The sequence below is a fragment of the Ammospiza nelsoni genome, chromosome 12 (assembly GCF_027579445.1).
Source record: "Ammospiza nelsoni isolate bAmmNel1 chromosome 12, bAmmNel1.pri, whole genome shotgun sequence".
Classification (NCBI taxonomy): domain Eukaryota; kingdom Metazoa; phylum Chordata; class Aves; order Passeriformes; family Passerellidae; genus Ammospiza; species Ammospiza nelsoni.
In genome coordinates, this window is record NC_080644.1 from 9,599,050 (window position 1) to 9,615,326 (window position 16,277).

General features: G+C 56.7%; 2 protein-coding genes across 5 annotated transcripts in view; both read right to left on the bottom strand.

Annotated features, from left to right (window-relative positions):
* The window catches only part of PLCG1 (phospholipase C gamma 1), a 49,249-nt gene extending 34,399 nt beyond the window's left edge, over positions 1–14,850 (bottom strand). For all 4 annotated transcript variants that reach the window (XM_059480507.1, XM_059480505.1, XM_059480506.1 and 1 more), the window contains exon 1: positions 14,638–14,850. In XM_059480507.1, coding sequence (XP_059336490.1) covers positions 14,638–14,839 — 202 coding nt within the window. In that variant the 5' untranslated portion in view covers positions 14,840–14,850. The remainder of the gene's footprint in view (positions 1–14,637) is intronic.
* Positions 14,851–15,070: 220 nt separating this feature from the next.
* LOC132078423 (uncharacterized) lies at positions 15,071–16,277 on the bottom strand. The gene is made up of 4 exons (XM_059480561.1): positions 16,239–16,277; positions 15,587–15,772; positions 15,142–15,530; positions 15,071–15,080 (listed from the first exon to the last, which is right to left on the bottom strand). The coding sequence occupies exons 1-4, from the start codon at positions 16,275–16,277 to the stop codon at positions 15,071–15,073; spliced, it is 624 nt and encodes a 207-aa protein (XP_059336544.1).

Consider the following 16,277-nt stretch of genomic DNA (forward strand, 5'->3'; position numbering starts at 1 on the left):
CCTTGCTGTCCCAGGGAGGTGCCCAGGGGATCAGTGGGTCCCCCTGCTCTTGCTGCTCCCACATGCAGGTGGTACCTGTGCCTCAGGAAAAGGAGCAGGCAAAGCCATTTTCCCCTCCAGACTCAGCTCAGCCGTGGCTCAGGTTGCTCTAACGAGGTGCTTCATCTCACCTGCATCACAAACTGGATTTTTTTTTTGCTCCAAGCCACTGGATTTTGCTATGAAGTCTCAATATCACTACCCCAGTGCCAGCAACATCCACGGGGATGGGATGGGAGGAAGAACAACTCAGTGGGCTGGAGAGGGGACAACAGGGAGCTCCTGACCAGCCAGGGTGATGGGGCTGGCCTGGATCCCAGCTCAGATCCTGGCTCAGCTCTCAGCACTCCTGTCACTCAGAGTGGAGTGAGAGGATGTGGCAGGGAGCTCGAGCACCACCTGGGAATGGCAGGGGCAGCAGTGCCAGCAGCAGTGCCAGCAGCAGTGCCTGGGCAGCCCACGCAGGGCACACAGGGAGGGGCTGGCTGCTCTGTGGGCACCAGGGCTTCCTGCCCACCCTCTGCTGTGCCCCCCAGTCACACGGCCTGTGGCTTCTGAGCTCCTGTTCCTCCCCCCCAAAATCCTTATCACCTGCAGAGGAAGCTCAGGAGATGTGCAGGGAGATAGGAGATGCTGCTGGGAGGATGTGAGGACCTGACCTCCCCTCCTCCTCCCCACACAAACCCCACATTAGGGGCTGGAGCAGGGAGGCAGAGGATCCTGCCCAGACACTGCTCCTACAGGGCACAGTGGCCTCTTCCCAGGCTGCCTTACCAGCAACAGCCTCACCCAGGTGGCCTTCAAGAGCTCTTGAACATCCTCTTGCTGTGAGAAGCAGAGGCAGCTGTGGGCTGCCTGACCTGTTATCAGCACATCTCTCCTGCTCGCCCTCAGCTGCAAGAAAATACGTGTAAAAAACCAAAGCCGATCCTCCCAGCGAGCAAAGCAGGATGCTGCCACCTCCCAGCCAGGGCTGGGGAGCTCAAGGAGATGGGCAGCAGGTGGCAAATGCCAGGCAAGGGCTCCAGCAACCCTCCTCCTGCAGTGCTGGGGCTCCCTCCTGTCCTCCATGAAAATTCTGAATTTGTGGAGCTGTGGGGTTTGGTACCAAATCCTAGGTTGGGCATCCAGGGCTGCTGGCTGTGCCCAGTCCCACATGCAAGGCTGGCACCTCTGAGAGCCATGGCCTTGTAGCACTGTCACCCCACAGGACGTGGGAGCACATTTCCATCCCACAGAGGGGCACAGCTGCTCCAGCTGAGGCAGAGCAGTCCCACATGGCTGTACCCAGTGCCACATGGCTGTACCCAGGGCCATATGCAAGGCTGGCACCTCTGAGAGCCATGGCCTTGTAGCACTGTCAGGACATGGGAGCACATTCCCACCCCAGAGAGAAGCACAGCCCCAGGTTTTGCTGACACAGAGGCTGCTCTGAGGACCCTGGTGTCCCTGTCCCAGACAAAATGAGGCTGGTGGCAGCCTGAGAGCCCCTCCAGTCACCTCCCTGTCTGAGAGGCACAAATTCCACTGACTCACATGGAAAGGGGAAGCTCAGCTCTGCTGCTCTGACCTGCCTAGGGAAGCTCCACAGCCCACCCCAGGGTGACCCTGTTCTGCAAGGCAGGGCAGGCTCCATCCCCCAGCCCTGCAATGGCCTGTCAGGAGCAGAATAAATCACAGGGAGGGTGGGATGGAGATGGGTGAGCACAGCTCCTGCCTCTGCCCCTCTTCCTCCCTTCCCTGCAGGGAAGATCCCACACAGCTGCAAGGAGACAGAGGTGGGCAATGATGAGGCACCAACACATGCTGGGAAGAGGGTGAGAGGCTGAAGGGAGCTGCTCCATGGGCAGGTGCCCTTCATGGAAAGGCTGAACAGGGAACCCTCCTGTGCAATGTCCCTGCATCCCTCTCCTGGACCTTACAGGGTCACTGATGTCCCTCCCCAGGCTCTCAGCCAGCCAGGGGAAGGGGATGGGACCAGGCAGACTGGCAAAACCAAGGACAGAGGGGCAGAGCTGCCAATCCAGCAGCTCTGAAAGCACAGCTCACAGGTGGGAGCCTGGCAGAGCCAGTGAGGAACCCCTGGCAGAGGTGGATTTAGGGACCTGAGTGTCCAACAGCAGCAAACTCTCCTTGGGGCATTTTGGGGATTCCTGCACTCAATAAGGTGCCTTCCCTTCCCAACTTTCATGCCCTGTCACAAAGCAATTGTAGACAAGAGTTGGACATTGTCCCCAGGACAGGGCACAAAGGCACGGAGTGAAAAGCAAAGCACAGAAAAGATTTGTCACAGTGGCAGCAAATGTCAGCGATGCTCAGATGCTGTGACTCAGGTTTCACCCACCCCTCCAGATGACACAATCAAGTTTCCATGACAGATTTACAGCAGAGGTGGCCAGGACCAGGATTTACAGCTGTCCAGGACCCTCATGGCAGCAGGGAGTGGCTTGTCCCTGTCCCCACCAGGGCTTGGACTCTGCAGGTGAGGGAAGAGGAGGGTGGGATGAAGATCCCATGTGCTGCTGAGCTGCTCCAGGTCACCACAACAGCCTGGCCCCTTCCTGTCCCATGCTCAGCTGCTCTGAGGCTGGCAGGGCTGAGGATTTGCCAGGGCACAGATGTGACTTCCAGATGTGTGCCCTCCCCTCCATGTCCCTCTGTGCCACTGAATGCAGAGAGGCCCAGGGGCTGGAGCACCTCCTCCTGTTACCTCCTCCTTGGATTCTCCACCTGAGTCACTTTTCCACCTCAACGCAGGTGCAATCAAACCTGTCCCAAGGTGGTTGGAAATGGAAGCAGTGACTCTCCTCTTCCCTTTCCCCCAGATTTGCTCTCTCTGCTCTAACCACCATGGGACCCCCTGGGCTGGTTTCACCTTCCAATGCCAAGGCAGGATTCTGGGGGATAACCAGCCACAGGCAGTCCTTACAGCACCATCCAAGTGGAGATGTCCAGGCACTGAGCAGACACTGCCCTGGCACATGACAGCATTTTCAGTTTATGGGGGAGAAGCAGAAACCCATGGTGATGGTGTCAAACCACTTGGGACTGTTTTTTTTTTAATGACCTCACCTGGGATTTATTTGGTCCCCAAAACTGGAGACCTCTTCCTGTTTGTACCCCAACCTGCTCCACGGTTCCTATCAAACCTGATGCATCAATGCTCCAGAAATTTCATTCCCTCACCTCCAGAACTCTTCACAAAGTGCCCCAGAGCTGCTGGAGGTTACAGGGACAACAATCCAGCTAGCAGCAAGACCTTGAAAACAGGCTGACACCAGTCACTACAGGACATGTGAGACACAGAAGAGGGGGAAAAAAAAAACCAATAAAAATCAATTTCTGCAGCTTTGCTGGGACACAGAGACAAGCAGAGCCAACTCCCCACTGCCCTGGCAGTGGAATCTGGAATCAGGGACACAGCTCTTTGCTCTTCTGAAGCTCAGGAGGGCTGAGAGCTGCAGGGATTAACAGGGCAAGGACTGCAGCTCAGGAGAGAGGGAGGGTATCCAGAGTGCCCTGAGAGAAGGAGGGAATGCAGAATGCCCTGGGACCCTGGCAGGAGGAGCCAGAGGTGGGTGAGTGATGTCTGAGGGCAGGAATCCAAGCACAGGAGGGATGAGGCAGCAGGCTCTGGGTTCTGCTCTGATGAGCCAGGGGCACCAAGAAGGACATGGACAGACAGGCAGTGTCCAAATGCTCAGCAAACAAAGCCAGGCAGCCCCTGCCCCACCTCCTGCCAGCTGGGAAGCACGTTTATGGGGTGCAGGTCCCCAGGGCAGGCAGCCAAGGGGGTGAAAGTCCTCTGGGACATTCCCTGCTCCCAGCACCACAGCCTGCCTGACTGGGCTGGGCTTACACCACCACAGGTGAGGAGGAGGAGGAGCAGGAGGGATGAAGGATGCACTGGCACTTGCAGGAGGGTGTCCTTTAATCACCACAGCATCAGCACTGCTGGGAGCAAGGAAACAGGAAAAGGACTCTCGGGCAGCTGCTGTGCCCAGGCCTGCAGTGACAGCTGTCCCCAGTGTGGCCATTCCCAGCCCTGCCTGGTGTGGCCCTACCATGGGCTGATGCTCCAAGGGCTCTGCATGGGATCCCAGCAGGAGGGGAGCACAGGATAGCCCAGAGGGAACCGAGAGCAAGACAGCTGGAGCAGCAGAGCCAGGAGGCAGCAGAGCAGCCCCAGCAGGGCTGTGTGTGTCACCCAGAGCACCCCTCCAGGCCCTGGGGACACAGCACACTGCCAGCTCCTGGGGAGGGAGCTCGGAGCCAGCAGAAAAGGCAACCCTGTTGTCATTACATTGCAAGGGTTCCATATTGCCAGAGTTTCACACTTTCTTGATGTTCCTTGTAGGCAGCTCCTCTAGCACTGACTCTTCCTCATCCTCACAGCAGCCAACTGACTCCCATTCCCTCAACCAACCAACCCACTCTTTTATAACACTCTCCTTATTATTGGCTACAGCTGTGGCCTGTTAACATCAGGCCTGCTCCTCATCTTTAATAATTAACCCAGCTCCAACTCTTTAGGGGGTAAGATTACTTTCCATACTACCTTTATTTACTTATGCTCTATCCCCCTACACAACCCTTGTCCCCAAGATGCTTCAGCCACTTCCCAAAGGAGCAGGACTGGGAAGGCAGGAGCCCTGCACACCCCCCAACATGGGTAAAGGCTGGGGGTGAGCTGCAAACCCAAGGCAGCACAGCACTGGGATTCCATATGTCCAGGCAGGAAAAAGAGTTATATTCCAAGAAAAGGAAAATAAATGTGTTTGTAATGGGTTGGGGAGAAAACAAAACCTGTAAGTCACAGTCCTGCCCCCTCTGCTGTGGCTTTTGGCCACTGCATCCTTAAGGGCAAACAGCTCAGCACAGCATCCCACAGCACAGAGATCATGTGCTGGACCATAACCTTCCCTGGGAGGATTTCAAACCAGCACCATGGGATTCCCTGGGACAGCCAGGGATGCTCTGGGGCACCCTGACAGCACAGGAAGGGACTGACCAAAACCTCAGAGCCACAAATGTTTACAAACACAAGGGAGGACCTGCAGAGGAAAACAAGGGAGAGATCCATCCCAGATGCTGGAAGGTTTCCCATGGCTCCCCACCCAGCCAGCCAAGCTCAGGAGCCCAGATCAGGCTAAAGAGCCACCAGAGCACAGGGACAGCAGAGATGGAGCTAAAATGCAGTCTGAAAATCACAGAGACTTTCAGAGTATGGGCTGGCAGCATCCTAAGGCTCTGCTGACCTGTACAGCCATAGTGTGCCAGCTTCTGCTAGAGACATCAGCCCATGGCTGTTTGGGTGCTCAGAGTGCTCCCCAATCCTGAATCCTCCTGCCATCCCCTGTATCGAGGTGTTCAATACATGACAAGGACAGATCAACAGGCAGCAAAGTGCTCAGAGATAAGGACACTGGGACGGGAGGGATGAGGCTGGCAGATCAGAAGCAGACAGCCCTGGGTGAGAGTTCCAAGTGCTGGGGGATCTCCAGAAAGGCTGAAAATTCTCAGAAATGAGGAAGCTTCTCATTGGAATCAATGTGAAAAAGCTTTTTCCACGCACAACAGCGCTTTGCTCAAAATAAGAACACTCAAAACTTAAAGATTAAAACCATTTGGAAGGACAGCTTTTTCCAGCACTTCAGAGTGCCTTTGGGAATGGCTGCTGTCACCATGTCCCTTCCTAGGGTCTGGAAGACACCCTCCCCACCAGGGCATGATGTAACAGCTCCAGCAGCAAAACCACATTGCTGGAACAGCCATGGGATCAGGCAGGACACAGCCAGGGATGGGCTGGATGCTGAACTGATCCCTCAGGGCACACCAGCAGCACCAACCACCCAAACCAAGTGAGCTGAGGAGCCTCCCAGGTTCCTGCGAGCATCCCCAGGTGTCAGGCACCACACAGCCCTCTCCATCCAGCTGCTGCACACCTGGGGAACACCCAGAGCTCCTTCCATCCCTCTCTAGACCAGGTATCGCTCTGATGGTAAAAGATTTTAAAATCACAGAAAATTCAGGGAGTTAGGAAGAAAGTTAGGTTTAGTAGGCCCTGGGGAAATGTTAAAGGTTGGCACTGGGGAATGTCAGCCCTTGTGTTTGCTGAGCATGTTAAACTCTGCCTGTGTAGTCAGTATATGATAAATGATATAACTGTTAGATGTGATTAGATATAATTATTGCTTAAAAAATCATGAGAAATTATGTTAGGAGTTTGAGGAGGATCACGAGAAATCCATGCTTGGATGAAATCAATGTATACAACAGACCAATGTAAGTTAATTATTAAATATGTAAGTGATGTAATGATAGAATATAAAACATGTTCGGCTCAAAACCATGTCGAGTCAGACTTGGGTCTGTGCACCCCTGACACCCAAAGCTCCTCAATAAAAGCACCTGCACAGAATCATTCTGTGATGATGTGTCCTGAACACCAACACCTCCAGTTGCTCCAGTCCAGCATCATCTCCCACCATCCCCTCACCAATCCTCTTTGGCCAAGGGGAAACAGGGAGGATGTGGGGGGGGACCTTTCAAAAGCATTGTAAGAGCTTCAAAATGTTCTGATTTCTACTGCTCTTAAACCTCAGAGAACACCAGAAAAGCAATAACTCTTCTCCACTGTCTTCACCCATTTCCTTCTAACGCATGGCAAGGTGCAGCCACTGGTTTTTCAGCTCAGAGCTGCTGGGGTTTCTGTGCTCAAAGGCCCACACCTCCTCCCCACACACTGCAAGCTCTTCCTGGGCTCCCCACACCCTCCTCCAGCGTGAGCTTCACCCTGGCTCCCACAGAACCTGCAGCAGCTCAGGGGCAGGGACACAGCACGGGGGCTGCCAGGTCACACAGCCCCTAGAGCCACTGTCACACACCCTGAGCCTGCACTGAGCACAGCCTGTCCCTGCTGCCCCCTCACCTGCCAGACACAGCCCAGTGTGGGGCTGGGGTGTTCCTACAGCCCTGCAGGGCAGAAACCACAGGCTGATCCCCAAGGGCAGCACCCACAGGCTGATCCCCAAGGACAGCAATCACAGGCTGATCCCCAAGGACAGCAATCACAGGCTGATCCCCAAGGGCAGCACCCACGGGCTGATCCCCAAGGGCAGCACCCACAGGCTGATCCCCAAGGGCAGCACCCACAGGCTGATCCCCAAGGACAGCACCCACAGGCTGATCCCCAAGGACAGCAATCACAGGCTGATCCCCAAGGACAGCACCCACAGGCTGATCCCCAAGGACAGCACCCACAGGCTGATCCCCATGGGCAGCACCCACAGGCTGATCCCCAAGGGCAGCACCCACAGGCTGATCCCCAAGGACAGCACCCACAGGCTGATCCCCAAGGACAGCACCCACAGGCTGATCCCCAAGGACAGCAATCACAGGCTGATCCCCAAGGGCAGCACCCACAGGCTGATCCCCAAGAGACCCCACAGCTCCTGTCCCATGGCCTGGAGGGTGTCAGCACCCAGGACATCCCTCTGGCTGTCCTGAGCAGCCAAGACCCCTGCCAAGGGGCTCAGACACCCTGGCACAGAGCCCAAGATGCCCCTGTGGTTTTGATTATGACCTGTGGAGCAATCTACCAACCTTATATGAGGATGTGCAAGCCACGACAAATTAAGTAGAATGACAGTGAATTTATCACAGGGTGGAAAAGTAGATTTTGGGGGTTTTAGAATGGGGGTTCAGGAGGCAAGATGCAGGGATCTGGGCATGTCCAGCCTTTCTCTTTCTTCTTCTTGGCCTCCATCTTCTGCTGTGATGGTGGCACTTTTGGATTGGTTTAGAGTAGAAGCTCACTGTCTAACATAGGTGATAGGTATTGGAAAGTAATTGTAAATATTGTATATGTAGTTTTTAGTATAAAGACATAACACTCCTCTGGGGGCAGGGGGAATGCCTCTGTCTGACCTGCTGAGTGGACCTCAGCAGGCCAGGAGAAACAATTTTATAGATAAGAAACAATAAACAACCTTGAGACCGAGAACTGAAGAGCCCTGACTCCTTCTTCAAGTGCCAGGCTGGGAAAAGAGACTTTCTAGCACATCCTGGGGTCACTCTGAGCAGCAGAAGCCCTGGCAGGAGGGGATGCTCAGCACAAACTCTGTCAAGCCCAGGATCCCACTTTGGCAGAGACAAGTTAAACACACAATCAAATGTTCCACCTCCAGCAGCTCCTGAGGTTGCCATGCACAGGCTGAGCTGCTGCAGCTCATCAATGAGCCTGCAGCTCCAGCAGAAGGGTGTGTGATTAGCCAAAACTGTAAGGCAGTCACAGGAGAGGGTCTGTTCTAGAGCCCTGCTCCATTCCCAGTGCTCCCCAGTTTTACATCCTGGCCAGGCTGCCCATCACAGCTCACTGATGTGGGTCAGCTCCAAAAGGACACAACAACCCCAGTGCTCTATGGAGGGGAAGGTCCCAGCCCAAGAGCAGTGCCCAGGCTCCCAGAACACAGAGTTTACACCAAACCTGCTCTCCTGGGCACCTCCTGGCCAAGCCACACACAGACAGCACTGGGGCACTGGGAGCTCAGGGCTGCTCAGGGCTGGGGACTTCAGCCCTGACTCAGGGCTGCAGAGCCTCTCCTCCGTGCCTGCAATCTGTGAGATATGCAGGAGGCCACACGCCTGCTCACAGGGGACAGGGGACAGCCAGCATGTCCTGGGGGTGCTCACAGGGCAGCCATCAGATAAGGAGCCAGCAAACACTCTGAGGTAACGATAAAGGATAAGGATGACCATCCCCACTGTGCAGGCAGGGCAGCTCAAAGAGAGAGCAGAGATCCCAGGCTGGCTTGGGCAGCTGCTGGCTCAGCTCCTCAGCGTGGAGATGGGGCACACTAAAGTTCTGTATAAAACCCCACAACAGGACAGCCCCCGGTGACAGGAGGGGACAGGGCTGAGCTGAGCACGGCACCCCATGGCACACAATCTGCAAGGGCAGATGTTCACACCCAGCTCACTGAGGGGCTCCTGCTGCCACACATGGTGTCCAGCCATGGCAAGGAGGAAGCCAAGCCCTGAAAAACTCAGCCCCTTGATGTTGGTGAGAAATAATCAGTCCAACACTTTGAAAAACATCTCCAGCACATTGCCATTAGTGGGCTTGGACCCCACAAGGCAATTCCTGCCACGTGGCTGATGGCAGGGGAAGGAACCAGATGGATGGGGGACGTGGTGCAGGTTCTAGGGGAAATCACCACAGCCAACTCCCAGCTGCTCTCCAGGTTCAGAGCAGCTTTTGAGATGCCAAGGGAGGAGGTAACACATCTTACTGCATGGGGAGGGGTTTTGTAACCTGCCCCTCCTGGAGGATGCTACCAAGAGTAAAGCTGGGATGACAAAGGGGAGAGGCTGATTCAGTCTGGAGGTGAAGGCAGAGCAGAGCTCACTCGCTTTGTGTGCAGCACAAATGCCCTCACAGGCAGGAAGGGGGACACAAAACCCTGCCCTCAAAAGCTCCCACAGCAGAGCATCAGCAGGGGAAGCTTCAACCATCCTGAGAGCCACAAGCTCTGCTCTCCCTTCCCACCCCAGCCCTTGCACAGCCCCTGCTCCAGGCAGCTCCCTCCTCCCTTTCCTGCCCACTGCACCCCTGGCTGCAGGAGCAGGAGGGACCCTCCAGTGCAGCAGCTGCCCTGCACCCCGCGAGGAACTCACTCTGAAGTCATTTTATCCTTCAGAACCATTTCTGGCTCACTCGCTTCTTAAGAGCTCCAAGCTCCTCAAGTTCAAGCAAATGGCCCCCAAAAAACATAATTAAAGAAGCTGTGTCCCAGTGGGCTAATGAAAGAGGCTGGTGCTTGAAACGGCTGGGGCGAGTACGAGCCACACTTCAGAGCCACTTTGCATTAATATTTTACAGCTCATTTCTTTTCTTTTACACAGGCAATGGCTTTTCTCCACCTCCAAGGGACTGAGCTCATTTCACTGAAAGCAAGAATGCAACCAGGGTTTTTGTGAGGTAGGTTTTTTTTTCTTCTCTCTCTCCTCTATAAAACAAACATCTGCTCCAAATTTTCAGCTCACTCTCTGAGCAAACTCTCTGAATTTTCTGACGTGTTTCAAGGCAAACAGTTCAATTTGAAACTGGCCTATAACCCCCCCAGCATGAGAAGGTAACAATGCAAGACCCTTTTTTATTAAAAATAAAGAATCAGTTAACACAGGAAGTTTAAAAGAAAATAAATGCATAAAAGAAAACTGACTTGAGGGATTAGCTCTACTCTGCTCTGGGTGCTTAACAAAAAGAACAGAAAATTTTTAGCACTCTTCCTATTGTAGCAGCCAGGCCCTCTGCAGAGTTATTAGCAAGAAAGCAATGCGTTGGTAATTAAACCTGGCTGGAACTCTATGAACAAAAACAAGTATTAATTGAAAAAAAAATGCCTTTTTTTTTATTTTTTGGCACAAACCAGGGTTGCATTTTGCACAGTTTTGAAGAAGCACAGGAGAAGGGAAAGGGGAGCCCAGGGGAGCTCACCCTCCCTCCCCAGCCCTCAGCTCATGGAGATTCTCCTCACTCTGGAGTGGAGAGCTCAAGGAGAGCAGCTCCTGTCCAAGAGAAGAGGCTCTCATGGGGCAGCCCAGCTGGCTGGGCCCTGCTGAGCCCGAGCTGCCCACGGAGGGCACACAGGGGACACACACAGGGTCTTTATGCACTGGCACAAAGCGCTACACAAGGGGCACAAAGCAGGGGACGAGGACAGGGCTGGCACACCAGCAAGGGCTCTCTGCTCTCCATCCCCCAGCACCTCCTGGCTCGTGGGCAGTTCATGGCGGCCAGAGAGGCCAGCTGGTTATCTGTCCATCTACAGCACAGGTGGTGATGCCACCCAACCCTTCAGGGAATCATTAGGAAAAAGTCCTCTAAGACCATCCAGTCCAATCATTAACCCAGCACTGCCAGGTCCACCACTGAGCCATGGCCCCAGGTGCCACATCTGGCACAGCTGGTTACCTGTCCATCCACAGCATGTGTGGTGATGCCACCCAACCATTCACAGAATCATTACGGCAGGAAAAGTTCTCTAAGAGCATCCAGCCCAACCACCAACCCAGCAGTGCCAGCTCCACCACTGAGCCATGGCCCCAGGTGCCACATCTGGCACAGGCTCCTCCTCATCCAGCATCGCCCTGGTCCAACCTCACTGCTGCCAGGAGATGCTGAAGCACACAGAGACCTTCATCCCTGGTCCAACCTCACTGCTCTAAGGAGATGCTGAAGCACACAGAGACCCTCATCCTTAAGTGCAAGAAGTTCCTTGCAGAGGCCAGTCAGACCCTGCTGGCTTCAGTAATTTGAATAAAGGTGGCACAGGAGCATGGCAGAGAAAGGGAACTCACAGAATCACAGAATTTCTAGGCTGGAAGAGACTTTTAAGATCATCAAGTACAACCCATGCTCTAACACCTCAACTAGAGCATGGCACCAAGTGCCACATCCAGTCTTTTTTTAACTCAGACCCACAGCACGAGGCTGCTGAGGCACCAAAGGCACAGAGCACAGGGGTTCCCTGGACCTCTCTCCAGCAGTGGGGTGCCCTTCAGCCTGCTCAGGCTCTGCTCCCCTCTAAGCTCCACATCAGAGTGCACAGAAAGCCAAGCACCACCCAAACATTGTTTTTAAGGCAAAGAACTGGCTGCCTGTTGCAGAGTTCAGCAGAGATCAGACGTACTGACAGATCCTGGGGCAGCAGCTTCTCCACAACACCTCTGACAGTGATGGCAAAGCTCCAAAATGAGCACCACCACACTGAGGAATGATGGCAGGGGCTGTGCCCAGAGCCCTCTCCTCCTGGCACGCTGCAGCTTCAGCCCACCTGCAGATGAGCCAGCACACCTCTGTCCCTCCCTGCACTGCCCACCAGGCACCAGGAGCTCCCCAAGCTGCAGCCACGGGGCTGTGCTCTTCCCAACACATCCTCACCCACCCCTCCCTGGACAAACACACATCTCCTTTCTGCACACCCACCAGGAGTAGAGAAAGGAGCACAGATGCTCCACAGCTGGTGTCCATGGAGACAGAACTCTCCAAGACATGGGCATCCACACAGACATGCCCCGAGCCCAAAACCTCCATATGTGATATACTGTGGATGCTCACCTGTTCTGAAATGGATAACAACCCAGAATCACCCCTACTTAGACAATTAACGTGTATCCAGGGTGGTCTAGAGCTCCCCAGTGGCCTCCATCTCTCAAGAAACACAAGAACATCCATTACAGACCCATGAACACAGCAATCTTTGACCTGTAAGTCCCCAAACACCGTTTGGTGCAGATGCTGTTGCATGGGAAGGAACATCTCACCTCCTGAGAGCTGGCCACCCCCTCAGCGAGCAAGCTGGGGCCAAACCAGAACCACCACCAAAAGCAAAATCCAACTTAGTGCTCCCTGTGCTGGCATGGCTTGTCTTCATGGGGAGAACTGGCTCCATGGCTGACACTATCCTGCCCTGAAAGTGACCAGCTCAGCTCCAGATTACTTCACCCCTGGTTCCCACCATGGCCATGCTGACCTCAAGGGGATCAGCCAGGAAGGGAATTCCTTGGTGTATTTGCCACATGAAGTGGAGCTATCACGCACCTGGCTTCTCCCAGGCATCCTCTTTCTGCCCACAAAGCACATCCAGATAAAAGCAGGGAAGCTGGCCAAGAACCCAGCACTGCTGGCCATTGATCCCATGCTTTGCCTTGCCTGCCTAGAAACCCAGGCACTATTTGTGTACACAGGCTGGCATTTCCAGCTGGAGCCCCACAGCTCTGTCCAGGAAGTGTTAAAGCAAAGCTCTGCTCCCAGCCCTGCCAGCTCAGGGTGCTGGGTGACACCAGAGCAGGGGACTGAGCACAGGATGAGAGAGGATGCCATGGGGAAAGCATCTGCATCAGAGAGATGGAGCTGAAGATACAGCAGCTCTTCAGCCTGATGTCCTCTGTGTCCAGCAAGGCCCACCTGGCCCCCTGGGAGGGTCACACATAGTGTGGGGACACCATCAGCATTGGGGGGCACACACAGGGAACCCAGAGTCCAAAGCCACCAGCCAGACACCTTGGAGAGAAGCCCCAAGGAATTTTCCTCTGTAACATTAAAAGAAACACAATCATCTCGGTCGCTGGGACACTCTGCTCTTGGACGTCTGCACAGCACAAGAATTCCTTGCAGCCACTGCTTTATCATTGTCAGGCCCACAGTTCTGGTATAAAGCTGAAGTTCTCTAGATTTACCCCACAGGTTACAGGGACACACCTAGGTCTGTCCCCAGGAACAACCACCCCTGCAGACACCAGTGGGGACCTCTGTCCCTCGTGGGCACACGTGGGCTGTGGGCTCAGTCTCAGACCCAGCAAAACCAACGTTTGCTCAGCCTGAGTTTAAGAACAACTTAAGCCCAGGGTCAACAGAATGCTGCTCTCTCCTCCCTCTCACACTGCCTCATCACTCCCAGAGGCCTTTCTGGGAAAGAGATGGGGGAGCTCCACATCCTCATGATGCCAAAGGCTCCCCCCAGACCTGCCTCCACACACCACAGGGCAGAACATAGAGGACTCAAAGGGTCTCAGGGCAAACCAAAGCCCCAGACTGGCATTTTGCGGACCTGCCACAGAGATGTGCCACCATCTCCATGCCCTTTCCTCATCTAAGCCCCTGGTACTAACAGCATCCCAGCTTTCCATCCTGGACCAGCAGCACTTGCCAGGAGAGATGACAACCCCTCCCTGGCCTTGCTGGGCCTCAGTCACATCCCCCAGCATGGGGAAGGCCAGTGCCATGGCCAGCACCACCTCTCCACCCCTGGGCCTTCATGCACATCCCCTCTTCCTCATGTCCCACAGGGAACAGAGACCCTGTCCTTGCGCTGGAGCACACGGGGGCAGGAAGGATAATTTAACAAAAATTATCTGGGAAATAAACACCAAGTTTAAGAGTGCAGAGCATGCCAGATCTCACCCCCTTCCCACCTTATGCCCATGCATAAGAAACCTGATTTTACACTCAGGTTTCTTACGCATCCTTTCCTCTGTCCTCCTCATCCCCATCCAGCACATGAAGCCGGGGCTCACCTGACCCTGTGCCATCACCCTCACAGGGCAACGAGGAAGGGAACGGAACCACAGCACAATATTTTGGGCTGGTTTTCCTCTGTTTAACCTTTTCCGTTTGCTCTCATCTGTTGCTCCGAGGTGCAACCGCAAAAGGGCTCACACTAACCCTGCCTCCTCTGAGGCTCCCTTAGGCGCTGCTCGCCAAGGCACCACCCGGGAAAACACCCCGTTTATCCCGGGGGAAGTTTGGTGCCGAGCAGGGATGCGGAAAGTTGGGAGGCGGCGCTGGGCGGGGGAAGCGGCGGTACCGGCCCGCGCATCCCCCGCGCACGGAGCGGCCCCGCGCCGGGACCGGACCCTCTCCGCGGGGAGATGCCGGGCACGGCGAGATGGGGGTCCATTATTTCTCATTTTCTTCCTCCTCTCCCCGCCAGCGAGCCCCGGCGCTCCCCGAACGGCGGCTCCGGGAGGGCTCCGGCCCCGCCGCCCCGCCCGGGCAGCGCAGCCCCTCCGCGCCCCTTCCCCCGCACTCACCGGCGCCCTCGACCTTGTCGGAGCCGCGGCTCCAGGTGACCTGCCGCGTCTCCAGCTTCACCTGGAAAGTTTTCCTCTCGGGTCGCTGCGACTTTTTGGAGTAGAAGAGGGTCATGACGGTGCCCACCTCCAGGCTGCGGCACAGCTGCGCCGCCTCCGCCTCGCTGGGCGCCCCGGGGCCGGCGCCCGGCCCGGCCGCCATCGGCGCGGCGAACAAAGGGGAGCGGGAGCGCCCGAGCCCCGCCGCGCCCCGCGCCGCCGCCGCGGGAGGGGAGCGAGCCGGAGGAGGAGGAGGAGGAGGAGGAGGAGGAGGAGGAGGAGGAGCGAGGAAGGAGGAGGGAGGAGGGAGGGGAAGGGGCGGAGCGGGAGCGGCGCGCTGCCGGCGCGGGGGGCGGGCGCGCAGCGAAGTGCGGGGGTTCCGCGGGGGGGACCCTCACCCGGGGCTGGGTTGGGGGGGGACACGGACCCGGTGCTGGGGCTCGGGGGCTGCGGGGGGACACGGACATGGGGCTCGTGGGCTCGGGAGGGACCCGCACCCGGTGCTGGGGCTCGGGGGGGACACGGACCTGGAGCTGGGGCTGCGGGGGTACACGGACCTGGTGCTGGGGCTCGGTGTCGGCGGGGGGGGACACGGACATGGGGCTCGTGGGCTCGGGAGGGACCCGCACCCGGTGCTGGGGCTCGGGGGGTACACGGACCTGGTGCTGGGGCTCGGGGGGTACACGGACCTGGTGCTGGGGCTCGGGAGGACCCGCACCCGGTGCTGGGGCTCGGGGGGACCCGCACCCGGTGCTGGGGCTCGGGGGGACCCGCACCCGGTGCTGGGGCTCGGTGTCGGCGGGGGGGGACACGGACATGGGGTTCGTGGGCTCGGGAGGGACCCGCACCCGGTGCTGGGGCACGCACAGACCCGGTGCTGGGGATCGGGGGCTCGGGGGGGAACCCGCACCCGGTGCTGCCCGCCCAGGGGCTCGGGGGTCGGAGCATCCCCGCCCAGCGGGGCAGGAGGGCAGCGGGACCCCATGGATGGTGCGGGATGGCAGTGCCACAGACCACCCAGCGCGCCTGGGAACCGCGCCACCCTCCGCATCATGACACGCCCGGGGGACCGGGGACTCTGCACCCCACGGCACTCCTGGGGGACCACCCTGCACCTCACTTGGGTCACACAGCTCACAGGATACCTTAGGGCTCCAGCACCCACAGCAGGGTTTGCGTGGGATCCTGGCGTGGCACACGTGGGGTCCGCACATTGCATCCCGCAGTGGCTTTTCCTGGGGACAGACCCCTCGGTATGCCTGGCACCCGGTCTGCGTTTGCTGTCGTTTCCTGCACACAGATCCCAGCCGGATCCATGGCATGGGGAGCAGCACGGGTTTGCAGGGTGGCCTGTGGCATCCCATCCCTGGGTGACCTGTAGGGAGCCGGGGGTCACTGGGCACTCTCCAGCTGCTCTCCGGCCCCACAAAAAAACAGGGTTAGAGACCACACAAAGGCAGGGTTAGCGAAGGGATAAGTGGCTGAATTGGGAAGCGTTTCAATGCAGTTTGCTCCATTCATGTGGTTAAAGCCTGTGATTTCCCTTTCTGTGTGCCACTGACCTTCTTCCCCACGCCCTCCTTTCCATCAGGGCACCCCAT

Bases quoted from the DNA above. Each gene is read 5' to 3' on its own strand.
- LOC132078423 (XM_059480561.1), bottom strand. From the start codon at position 16,277: ATGGGGTGCCCTGATGGAAAGGAGGGCGTGGGGAAGAAG. The intron at 15,773-16,238 runs GTCAGTGGCACA...GTGGTCCCCCAG, and splicing joins AGGAGGGCGTGGGGAAGAAG to GAGTGCCGTGGGGTGCAGAG. The intron at 15,531-15,586 runs GTGCGGGTTCCC...TGCGTGCCCCAG, and splicing joins CCCTGGGCGGGCAGCACCGG to CACCGGGTGCGGGTCCCTCC.